The following is a 13,247-nucleotide window of genomic DNA, read 5'->3' as shown; positions in this document are numbered from 1 at the left end:
TATAGTTTTTGACAAGGGCATTTAATGCCATAATTTATGCCTTTGCTGTGACCAGTTATATGATTTCTGATGATAAATATTCCCACTGTAGTTCTAAAAGTATATAGTGAACTGTAAATTAAAATCAATATTAATATTATTTAAAAACTATTAATGAATCTTCTCCTCCGGACCATAATGTCATCAGAAAAACATTTTTCAGAGGACCAGATTCGCACCAGTCGGTGGAAGCGTCTCTCGTTCCCACCAGCCGACAAAAAAAAAAAAATAAATTTGCTAAACTTGGTGCAAGTCTGGTCCCCATCGCCGTGCCCCACGACTGTAGCTAAAAATTAATCTTCATATTTAAAATAGTTATGTGTTAAAATAAACATAATAGTTTTTTAATAAAATTTAGCTGTTCTAACGGGATCTCTAAATTACCGACACCCATTTTGAGAGAGGCATATTAGCTTAGGTCCCATCGAAAAAAGGTCGCTTTGCCGTAGTTGATGGGCTCTCATGAATTGGCCAATTCGTGCACTAAGTACCTTCATTTTTTAATGTATTTTGTATAGTTGCAATGCAGTTCCCATTTCATATATTCAATGCTTGAGTATTGTAGCATTTACAGAGTGAAACTGTATTTTCTTGCTTGTATATTGAATTAAGATTTCTGGTGTAGTGTACAGAGCGGAGACGTACGCGACTCGCCAGAGACTCAAGACTGAGGTGCTTCTGAGTCCACCAGGCCCCTTTATCAAGACCAGAGAGAAAATTGCCAGTCTTGATGAATCGGGCCTGAAAGTTATCATTGGGATCTGAACCAATCCAGAGAACACGCCCTATCCAAATGGAGCAGCGACTGCACATGCACACCACCACTCTAGTCATTTTCTATCAGACTGATGTAGATAGCCGATTGCAACTATAGATAGGTGAGAACGTTCAATGTTGAGAAGAATGAACGAAAATTTTTTAAAAAATTAAAGTTTTTTTTTCTTTTACCTTGTGATTCAATATGTCGTTCATTCTACGCGTGGCCTCCGATGTGTGGGATTCTGGGAAACATTTCTTTGGAATGACACCATATTTTTCTATCGGAGAAAATAAAAATAGAGACTTGTAATAGTGAATAGAAGAAAGAGGATCCATATGGCATTTTTTTTTTTTAAATTCTGATATTTATTCCATTTGATTTAAAAGCGATGATATCCAAACTGCGTCACAGTCTATGACCAAGGGCTTCGGCCAGAAACGAGTCAGAATGGGCACGGTTTTTTAACTGTTTGGATATCCTCGCTTTTTATTCATATGGAATAAAGATCAGAATTTAAGAAAAAAAAATGCTTAATGGATCCTCTTTTTTTCTATTTTCCATGAATTTCTGGTGGTCAACGGATTCGGATTCAGGCAATACCATTAAGGAGCAACCAAACTATACACCACACGGTGAGGCTTTTCCTTTGTTTTTTTTCTTAGAGACTTGTAATAGTTTATTAGTTGTGTTTGTCAAAAAGTCAGCTTTTCCCCAATCAGATACACACACTTCTGTTCTGTAGGCTCACTAGGCCTGTGCCTATAGATGACCATAGTGGAGCGGGTGTCTGCTGAAGTTATGTACATATGTACCCACATGGTAAATTATTATTTTATAATAAATAATAATTATATTATTAATTTATGTGTTAATTATGTGATCGCAGTGTTGTGTAGCTCATAGAGGAAATCAAGGGAGGAACAAGGGGAAGGCTGTGGACGTGACTAAAATCTGGCACCATACCAAATGTTAACTACCTCGTCCCCCCTTCTGTAAATCCTTACCGATCAGGTTAACAAGCATGTCCCACTGGCCTCCATCATTGCTGGGGTTCGAAAGAAGGAACTGCATAAGTCTCCCATCGATTGGCTCATCTTTGTGTGCGGTTTCAACAAAAGCATTTAGGAAATAATTGCAGCGTTCTACCTGTGGACGGAGAAGATTGTTAATAGAGTCTTAATGGTGAACCATAGGGGAATAAGAGGGATTCTCAGAACATACACATATGGACCACGTCAGAAGAAAAGTTTGGCACAGTGTTACTCAGAAAAAAAGATTACTATTCTCAGCAGTGATGACAAGGCAAGTTGGCACTGTTTCGCCCAGGTATTGGCTGCAGTGGTCATCACATCCTTGCTGCAGCCTGTCAGCAGAGACCGGGGGCAGCGGTAAAGAGGCAGCGCTGGATCTGCACAGGGTGACTATAGAAGCATTTATTTTTTATGTCTGCAAGGTTATTGGAAAAAAAAAGGATAATTTCTTGGAAAATCACTTTAGTTTATGTACAAACGGCATATTGTTCAGGTGAATTCTGTCTGGAACCCACCTGAAAAAGCGCTCAATAAACATTAAAAATAATGAACAGCCATGTCAAAACTACATCTTTTTTACCTGTGAAGCAGCTTAATCACCCGACCATTCTTCAGGTGGTTTACGCTTGGAAGCTGCCACTATTTTGTATTCCAAAAAAATAAATATACACCCCCAAGGGACATCAAATTTTTTAATGTGAAATTTTTAAATGTAACTGTATTAAAGCGACACTCATCGTGATCGGCAGGTCCAACAGAAGCTGTGAAATTACAGATTTTTCTGCTACACGGCTGAACACAGGTAACTTTTTCAAGAGATGAAGAGGAACATTGTGGCTGGCACTTTACTGAACCAGCTCAGTGTATTATAGGGAACAACCTCATACTATAAGAATATCAGAATTATTGTATTAAAAAAAAAAGCACTCAGCAAGTTATGGGACTCATCAGTGATGTTGAACACTCTTATTTTAAGTCCATGATCACATGTTGCGTTTTTTTGCAGATTTTTTTTATGAAAATTTTAAGCTGCTTACAAAAAGCAGGTTTTGCTACGTTTTTAATGCGTTTTTGTCAGGGTACACTTATCTCTTGTGCACTGATAAAGTTTAGTGCATAAAAAAAAATCTGATTCAACTTCATCAGGTTTAGGCACCAAAAAAAGCAGTAAAACCTGATACCTGCATTGAAAGAAGTGACTTGCTGCATTTTGCAAAAAAGCAGCAGTTTTCCAATACAGTCAGGAAAAAAACAAGGTGTGTGCATGAGATTTCTGAAATACTTTCTGGTACTGTGAAACTCAGCTGAAAATTTGCATAAAAAAAGCTTAAAAAAATACCACTGCACAAACGCAACATGTGAACATAGGTTTCTGGTTTTGGAAAACCCATGTCTTCTTCCCCTCCCCATCCAAAAAAAAGTTACTTTTCTCACCCTCCTCAGGTCCAGCACAGAGTCTCTACCTCTGCTTATGGTGCAGCCAATAACTGAGCTCAGCAGTTCTACCAGGGTTGACAGCACAAGCTCACTTGATTGGCTGCAGCTCTGTTGATGTGACGTCAGCGCTGTAGACAATAACAGACACTGGAAGCAGCAACAGAGACAAGTCCTGGACCTGTAGAGGGGAGTAAAGTACAGTTTTGGTTTTTTAAATAAACTGCAGTTGGGGACAGTTTTTCAAAACCAGAAAATCCATTAAAGGCTCCATTCACATCTGTGATAGAAACCACAGTCATATATACTGTCAAAAAGATCAAACAAAGAAGGTCCAAAAACGGCGACCTCCATGACAGGAACCCCTTAATAGTCCGTTATGATCTAATGGTGTCTGTTTTGTGATGGATCCAACACGGCTGCCGTTTAGCCCTTTTAATTTCTGATTCCTTGTGAAACTTTGAAAAATCTTTCAGGAGAGCAGTGCTTCTGTTATTACAATACTGGGGATAATTTTTGGACATGAGCCTCGTCGAACCTGCAGCTAGATTTTTCAGACACTTTGATATAGAACTTCTTTAGTAATATAACAAAGACTTATGTAATGTCAGCAAATTAGACACAGCAAATAAATCTGCCTCCTTATGCAGATCAACTTTATATGGATATAATAGAAAACATGATGGTAAGAACCAGATAAATTACCTTATCCCAGAAAAATAGATATGACTGGCTAAACTCAAATTCTTCAATATTGAACTTCTTTATAAAAGGTAATCTCATCACGTTCAGACAGGAAAATATCCAGCACCTTCCTGAAAGATGGAGAGAAGACGACAATCTGTAATATACGGTGTAACGGCCAAAAATGCCAACCAGACGGCAGACTGGCACATTTCATTATATTCCCTCCCAATTATACAATGTACATAGATTGAGTCGTTAAAAGCTTGAGCAGCCGCCAACATTTTCCTAATTAGGTTTATTTTTCTTACAGTTACTGGCTTCTTTTCAGCAAAATGTTTGCAAAAGTTGCATCAGAAAATTGCTTTAATATCTGATACATGAAAAAGTTTTCTGTGGGATCTGCTCACACGTCTGTTTCAGTGAATTCCTACATTCCCGATGGTATAACCATCCTGGAGCATCTTTTCTTAGATCTCTATGTTGCGACTTCCTTTGGAAATGAATGAATAAATTGACAACTGTATGTGACCAATCTCTTTATCAATGTGGTGGCTCCTACCCAAAGTGTACGGCCCCTCAACGGGTAACACCCAGTTGTCAATTTATTCTTAAATTTCTAGTAGGAATAACAGAGGAATGTAGAGTTCTAAAAAAAAAGATAGACCAGGAATGTTATAGGCAATACAGTTATTTATTAAAACAGATAAGTTGGGGAAGTCAGCAGGCTCTCTTTATGTATCCTATCAATCATATGTATATTTGCAGATTAAACTGGTAGCCCCATCTTATAGAAGTACACATTGCTCGGATATGCTACAACATTATGATCAGTGAAGGTCCAACCTGAGAACTGTCACTATATGAGTGGTCGTAACCATGGATACCTAAGCTACTGCAATGCCCTGCACATAGGGTAAGCAATATAGTGAATCAGAAGAACTATACTACATTTCTAATTGGAGGTATTTGCTAATATTATTATTATTACACCTACTACATACTGGGAAAGGATCTTGGAAATCTGAATACCCCCTTAACCAGTTATTTTGCCATAGAGGGGTATTCTGACTTCACTCATTTCCGTATGGACGGGTGAGCAGGTTTGGTGACGACAGGTTTACTGATACCTGCCTGGATGCATGCGTGATTGGCTAATCTAATGCACCTGTCCAGCTTATTAGTATTTATTAGAACAGGATAAGTGCACAATACCGGCAGATTTATCACTCGTCCCGACAGATATCAGACGGGACATCACCAGTTGGGCTCATCGCCCGATGCAGAGGTGAGCACAGCCCACATATCCCATCACATCAATTCCAAGGATACAGGATGTAGGGAATCACTTTTTAAGCTGGGAAACCCAATTTTAAAAAGTACCCAATAAATACTCCTATCACAAAGCAGGTCATCTTGAAAGAATAGCACATTTGCATTTATTTTTATTCCTCCTTATAAAAATGTCATTCTCTACTATTCTATTTTATACAGGTAAAAAAAAAAACACAAACAATCTACCATGCACCAGAAGGACTCCCTACATTCAGTGTATCCACCAGGTCAGAGGTTAATGCGACGCACAAAGCCTCAGGCTAGGCTCCCATAAGGTGTTATGAATTATGTTTTTGCTCTGTACTAGGAACAGAAAGTTAGTTTTTGCAGGGACAAGACTGACACGTGAAAAACCATTGGCGCCAGACTTGAGGTGTGTTCACACTGAGTTTTTGCAGGAGTTTTTACAGTGGGAAAGCTAAACAAATCCACAGAAACTGTGGATTTGCCATAGAAATGAATTGAAGGTGAGTTTTCCAAGAGTTTTTAAAGCAGTAATTTTGGATAGTTTACACTCCAAAAACTCCTGAAAAAAGTCAGTTTGAACATAGCCTTATAACAGGGTCCATCAGGTTTTAGTCATGATGTTGGCGGTTTTACCAGAAAAAAAATAGTGCAGCGTGCTGCGCAATGTGAAAATGTCAGGGGCTCCAGCGCTGTGACCCTCACCTTAGATGTTTGCCTGTAACTTATATTAGGGCCGCGCCATTTATCTTACTGTACAATATACAAAATGTACAAGTAATCCCTTTAAAAAGGATCTTTGCACCTTATTTCATTTATTATGGGACTGAAACCTAATGCAGTGACTGTAACACGGCACAGAAATAGTTTTGCATTTAGTTATTTTTTTCAGTCATGGAATGTGAACTGTCGACATTTCAGCCAGCGGCATGTGTAATGGAGGTGCAGCACAAAAAAAAAAAACCCTGTCACTTATAAACATCAGTTTCAGTCCACAGGAATACAGCAGAATATGAGCACTTACATATGCCGGCAGTGGCCATTAAACCACCGCCGATCGGTTATCTACAAGTTATTTGGTGGCAATTTAGACTAACTGACTACACTTCTCTGTGCACTGAAATAGTCATTCAATCATTTCGTGAGGATAGAACATCCTATTATCAGCAGCACATGTCCCCATTACACCAGATGATGTGCTGACGAGAACGATGCTTCTTAAAGCGCACGAACCTGTCAGCAGGATTGTGCGCAGTAAACCACATACACTGTCAGGTGGGCGACATTACACTGAGTAAAATGATACTTTAGTTGATGAAATCCGTCCTGTGGTTCTTGTGTAATCTTTTGCTTTCAGTTTGGAGATAATGATATGCTAGTGCTTCGGGGCGGCCTGTGAGGGGCGCTCTATCTGGTGCTCTGCTTACATATTCATCTGTATGCTCTTATGACAGATCACTGTGTCTTCACTGACCTGCCTCCTATTTTATCTAGCCCCGCACAACTAGCTGTATTATGAACCAAAGGACGGATTTCATCAACCAAGGTATCATTTTAATCAGTGTAATGTCGCCCACCTGACAGTGTATGTAGTTTACTCAGCACAATCCTGCTGACAGGTGCATTTTAAGCAAGCTTAAAAATCAATGCATATGATGAATAATTCAGCACTCAGAAGAATATGAACTTTGTTTCTCCCAGGAGCCGCCGGCTTTCAGTCATACAAGCATGTCCGGAGTAATTACAGTCACCGCTCCCAGCGCGGAGAGCGACGTCTTAAGCGCGCCCCTGCACTGACCGCCAGCTCGCGGTGCTATGCATCAGAGCTGGCTGTCCGTCAGTGCTTACAGCTCACACTCTCAGTGTTGGGAGCAGTGACTGAATTGTTCTTGGCACGCCTCTATGACTGAAAGCCGGCAGCTCCCGGGAGAAAAAAAGTTTATTTTCTCCCGGGTGCCGCACTTTTAGAACTGCAGAAGAGAAGGAACGGCTCTGTCAACGTGACGCAAGAGCCTGAGAATCAACAGCAGGAGAGGTCTGTGACCGCTCTGTGCCAGAAGTGATCAGTACTGGGCAGCACAGGAAGCTAATTAACAACTACCTGCCGATAAGTGCTTAGCCACTAAGGAAAATAAAGGAGTTGTGACGGACTTTTTTTTAACTGTAAATAAACTAGTAAGCAACTTGCAAGCAGAAGTGGTCAGACAAATGGTCAGGTCACTTGTTTTAGCCACTGTACGGCTTTCAACACCTGAAGCAGTTCATAGGATGTAGGAAAAAAAATTGCATTTTTTTTTTTTAAGTATTTGGACAGGACAGTCATGGCCTTACTTTAAATGCATGGGTCCTGATTAATTAGGCCTGGTGTTTTGTACACTAATCTTAAGGAGGGAGGAGGGGTGTACAGGAAAAAAATGCGCCAAACTCATTAAAAGGCGCCTCTATGCACCTCCCCAGAAATGTTACTTTCATGGACTGGAGTAACATTTCTGGTGTAAGAAATGCCGCCACTTTTCAGGAATTTGACTGACAGGCATAGCCACACCCCCCATCCCAGCTCTTCCCCAGCCCCACAAAGCTGCTCGAAAAATGCCAAGTCACAAAACTTAGACCAACTTTGTGTTGCCCAAAAATTTTGCAACTTTTCAAAGTGTTTTATGCCACTTTTCTAAACATTTTCAATATGGGCCTATGGGTTTTTGTACGGGTTACATTGATAAATGGGGGCTACAGTCTCCACAATGCTTTACAAAGTGTTTACACCAGAAAACTGGCATAAAACACTTTGAAGCGACACGCAGACGCCTTAAGATTTTATGACTTTTGGCGTATTTAAGACGCCAGTCTAGGGCAACTCCACCAAAATGGATGAAGCTGGAGAGGGGACGGGGCATTGCTAGGTCTGCCCGTCAAATTCATCAATAATTAAGGAGTTTTTTAAGCTAGAAATATTACACCAGCGCCTTACTTAAAGAAGTTGTCTATCTTTGGGGACAATTTTTTTTCTTACTTTAAATGCATGCAATTGGGGATAAGAATCATTGAAAATTTTACACCATTTACCTCCTATAGCTGCTGCATTACACGGTCTATTACTGCAGAATGAGGTAACAGGGTCAGACACATTTTTTATATGATTATCAGATGTGTTGGGGACATGACTTTATGGCACTTCCTATTATACAGGTATGACAGGTTCTCCTCCTGCTCTGGTTAGTGCAGCTTTCCCCACAGACTGCTCAGCTCTGCTGTTCATACAATGGCCGCTGGTGGAGGAGCAGTGACCAGACCTGTCCATACAATGGCCGCTGGTGGAGGAGCAGTGACCAGACCTGTCCATACAATGGCCGCTGGTGAAGGAGCAGTGACCAGACCTGTCCATACAATGGCCGCTGGTGGAGGAGCAGTGACCAGACCTGTCCATACAATGGCCGCTGGTAGAGGAGCAGTGACCAGACCTGTCCATACAATGGCCGCTGGTGGAGGAGCAGTGACCAGACCTGTCCATACAATGGCCGCTGGTGGAGGAGCAGTGACCAGACCTGTCCATACAATGGCCGCTGGTGGAGGAGCAGTGACCAGACCTGTCCATACAATGGCCGCTGGTGGAGGAGCAGTGACCAGACCTGTCCATACAATGGCCGCTGGTGGAGGAGCAGTGACCAGACCTGTCCATACAATGGCCGCTGGTGGAGGAGCAGTGACCAGACCTGTCCATACAATGGCCGCTGGTGGAGGAGCAGTGACCAGACCTGTCCATACAATGGCCGCTGGTGGAGGAGCAGTGACCAGACCTGTCCATACAATGGCCGCTGGTGGAGGAGCAGTGACCAGACCTGTCCATACAATGGAAGCTGGTGGAGGAGCAGTGACCAGACCTGTCCATACAATGGAAGCTGGTGGAGGAGCAGTGACCAGACCTGTCCATACAATGGCCACTGGTGGAGGAGCAGTGACCAGACCTGTCCATACAATGGAAGCTGGTGGAGGAGCAGTGACCAGACCTGTCCATACAATGGCCGCTGGTGGAGGAGCAGTGACCAGACCTGTCCATACAATGGCTGCTGGTGGAGGAGCAGTGACCAGACCTGTCCATACAATGGCTGCTGGTGGAGGAGCAGTGACCAGACCTGTCCATACAATGGCTGCTGGTGGAGGAGCAGTGACCAGACCTGTCCATACAATGGCCGCTGGTGGAAGAGCAGTGACCAGACCTGTCTATCTGCTATGGATCAGCTATGACAATACAGATTATGGCTCCATCACTTATAACCAAGCAGATCTCTGAACAAATCTTCATACCTGAGTTTTTCTGGTTGGTGACCGGTTTGCCCTCAGCGGGGATGGTGTGCTGGAAGACATGGACACTGTCCTGGACTGTCTGCCTCTGTAAGCACACCTCCAGCGGGTCACTGCACGTCGCCACATTCTGAGCCAGCACAAAGCGAGGCTCAGCCTTCAGCTTCTTCCTAAAAGCCGCTGTTTTATCCAAGCTCAAACCTGGATACACAGGAGACAAATAATAGCAATTTACACGTTATACAAAATATCACAACCCGGGGACACAAAGGAAGTGATGGGGCAAGAAACCATTGTTACACTTTTCTATGGGCAGTGATCAATCGGCCTCATTGATGATTGTCTACTGATCAAAAAATGTATGCGGAAATAATCTTTTGCTTCTAGCCGGCTTTTATTTTATGTTCCCTTCTTAATGATTATGGTGACAGCTGTTCTTGTCTGAGCTTTGAGTAGCAGATTTGGAGTTTCTGGCTGCGGTACAGCGCTGGCACTACATGCACCAGCCTGCTCTCTACCCGCACCACATGCACCAGCCTGCTCTCTACCCGCACCACATGCACCAGCCTGCTCTCTACCCGCACCACATGCACCAGCCTGCTCTCTACCCGCACCATCCTGCTCTCTACCCGCACCACATGCACCAGCCTGCTCTCTACCTGCATCATCCTGCTCTCTACCCGCACCACATGCACCAGCCTGCTCTCTACCCGCACCACATGCACCAGCCTGCTCTCTACCCGCACCATCCTGCTCTCTACCCGCACCACATGCACCAGCCTGCTCTCTACCCGCACCAGCCTGCTCTCTACCCGCACCACACGCACCAGCCTGCTCTCTACCCGCACCACACGCACCAGCCTGCTCTCTACCCACACCACATGCACCAGCCTGCTCTCTACCCGCACCACACGCACCAGCCTGCTCTCTACCAGCACCACACGCACCAGCCTGCTCTCTACCCGCACAAGCACCAGCCTGCTCTCTACCCGCACCAGCCTGCTCTCTACCCGCACCACACGCACCAGCCTGCTCTCTACCCGCACCACACGCACCAGCCTGCTCTCTAACCGCACCACACGCACCAGCCTGCTCTCTAACCGCACCACACGCACCAGCCTGCTCTCTACCCGCACCACACGCACCAGCCTGCTCTCTACCCGCACCAGCCTGCTCTCTACCCGCACCAGCCTGCTCTCTACCCGCACCACACGCACCAGCCTGCTCTCTACCCGCACCAGCCTGCTCTCTACCCGCACCACCCGCACCAGCCTGCTCTCTACCCGCACCACCCGCACAAGCCTGCTCTCTACCCGCACCACATGCACCAGCCTGCTCTCTACCCGCACCAGCCTGCTCTCTACCTGCACTTTACTGGCTACCTGTACTTTTATATTTTGCACTGCAGGCACTATCTTGCATGCTCTGCATTACATGTTCTGCACTGCATTATGTGTTGTGCACTAATCCCTCCGTGATACATGTACTGTACGGCCTTTCATGTGTGTCAGGATGAGCTGCTCCTTTGGACACCATGTAATCACAGCTCCATGTCCCTGTAAACTGTAGTGCAGAGAGTCCTGAAGCACTAATGTCCCAGCGTGCGGCAGCTATTACGGACTTTATATGTAAGTGCATATTTTATCTGTCTTACCGTCCTTAGCTCTTCATGTGTTTCAATTTTGGAGGCTGTTGATGAAATTTCAAGTTTCCCCCCAGAGTTACATACAGTCTTCAAGCTACAATGGTGTTTATATATATATATGTATGTATATATGTATGTATGTAAAAGTTAAAATTTCTGACCTTTTCCCTAAATTTAATGTAAACAATAAACATATTTGGGGTTGACCCATGTGTGATTACCGAAACTAATAAAATACTAAAGTGTTTATTCTATAAGGTGAGAAAATAAAAAAAATAATAAAATAAAAACTCTAGAATAAAGTCAGGGGTCTCAGACAGTCAGATAACGGTGTCAGAGTGAAAATTATTATTTTATTTATTTATTTATTTTTTTTTACAAAGTTCTGATAATTTTTACCATTTTTCAGCATGCTGTCTGGTAACATGAACAGTCTTAAAACAACAACTAGTCTTGGAAAAAAAGTAAATAAAAGTTGTACAAACCCCCCCAAAAAAATATCTGGCTCTTGGAAAAAGAGAAGAAAGACGAAAGTGCAGAAAAATGAAAACTCTTCTGCGTCTTCTGGGGTTAACCCCTTTCACATCCCCTTTAGCCTAAGCAGGCCCCTCCTCAGTCAGCTGGAGACCCCTGACACAGAATAGAAAGCCGTGTGAGAAGTTAGGTGCTAGTGCACACTAAGAGGCGCAGGCGGCCTGGCACCCGTGCAGACACACAGCGATTATGCTGATCCACACACAGCAGTCAGATAAAAAATTGCTGGGACTTTTGGTTCTACAACACGTAACTAACTGGTCACCAACCTGCTACAGTCAGGAAAACCACGCCCACCCCAAACCCCGCCCAGTATAAAACCTACAGTCAATGCCCCGCCCATGACTCAGCACCACCAGCGTCTATGGCCCTAAAGAGAGAAAAGAGCAGGTCACCTGACCGCGTCCGATGCGCAGCACCGCGGGGTTATATAGTCTGTCTCCCCCCGTGTTACCTGTGCTCATGGTATCTTCCTGTGCTTATATAACGGCGGCGCTGTGTAAAGAGTCTCCTGTACCGAGCCGGCAAGTCTCGTTGTCTCCGCGCGGCTTCCGGGGCTGGAGCAGGAAGTGGCGGACAGACTTGCTGTGTGTAGAATGAATCAGGCTCTATGGGGCGGGGTCTGGGGGCGGTATTGGAAGGGGATTTTTTTTTTTTTTTTTTTTTTTTTTTTAGACATGTGATATACCATAACTGAAAGGGAAAGTGAATGGGAGAGGAAGTGACCGCTGGAGGCGCTGTGCTGCCTGGCTCCTGCTCTCACTGTATGCATGGGCTGTTAAAGGGATTCTCAACATGCTAAATCTGCACTTACTCACTAATAATCTGCACTGTTCTCAAGAATGGAGGGATTTTTATAGTGCTTGTCACCTAGGTTACTGGCCATCTCTGCAGTCTTTCAGAGGTGGCCGCTCTCCTAGTCAATGACTGCACATTTGTAACCCCTGATCTGTAAGCAGCACTCCAACAGGTTTTTTTTTCAGTGCTGGAGTGGTGCGTCTAATCTAACGTCTCTGCCCCTAGTTTTATACTTACCATCTGCCTCCTTCATTTTCTCTCAGCGCTCTCCGGTCCCGTGGCGCCATCTTGTGACCGCAACTTCTGACTGGCTGGAAGTCAGAGGTAACAACAATCACAAGCTCTCAATGTAACTATGCGAGCCAGAACGAGGCTCTCATAGACTTACATTGAAAAGTGACCTCCAGCAAACACCAAGGATCCAGCAGGTCACAGTCTGTTGGAGACCTATGGGAGCCATGGCGGTGGAAGAAGGTGAAGATGGCGGATGGTAAGTATAAGACTAGGGGCAGGGACCTTAGATTAGATGCACCACTCCAGCACTGCAATATAAAAAAATGCACTTGTTGTCCGTGCGCTCTTCTAAAGCTGAGTCTGACTGTGCAGGTATATGGTCTGATCATACCACACCTCCTGTGCAGGGGGGGGGAGCAAAAGAGTTTACAGACAGGACAGTATAGTGCTTTCTGTGAGGTAAAACAGGCAGTGACATGTTTTACCTCAC

General features: G+C 44.0%; 1 protein-coding gene across 1 annotated transcript in view; it reads right to left on the bottom strand.

Moving 5' to 3' along the window:
- The window catches only part of BLMH (bleomycin hydrolase), a 66,921-nt gene extending 54,582 nt beyond the window's left edge, over nt 1–12,339 (bottom strand). Inside the window, exons 1-5 of the mRNA XM_073670784.1 lie at nt 12,180–12,339; nt 9,550–9,747; nt 3,970–4,079; nt 1,804–1,945; nt 988–1,076 (exon numbers count right to left, since the gene is read on the bottom strand). Coding sequence (XP_073526885.1) covers nt 988–1,076; nt 1,804–1,945; nt 3,970–4,079; nt 9,550–9,747; nt 12,180–12,189 — 549 coding nt within the window. The 5' untranslated portion in view covers nt 12,190–12,339. The remainder of the gene's footprint in view (nt 1–987; nt 1,077–1,803; nt 1,946–3,969; nt 4,080–9,549; nt 9,748–12,179) is intronic.
- Nucleotides 12,340–13,247: the final 908 nt, after the last annotated feature.

The sequence above is a fragment of the Phyllobates terribilis genome, unplaced genomic scaffold (assembly GCF_046119375.1).
Source record: "Phyllobates terribilis strain yellow unplaced genomic scaffold, ASM4611937v1 Scaffold_2__4_contigs__length_985480577, whole genome shotgun sequence".
Taxonomy (NCBI): domain Eukaryota; kingdom Metazoa; phylum Chordata; class Amphibia; order Anura; family Dendrobatidae; genus Phyllobates; species Phyllobates terribilis.
This window is presented reverse-complemented; position numbering and strand designations above follow the sequence as displayed.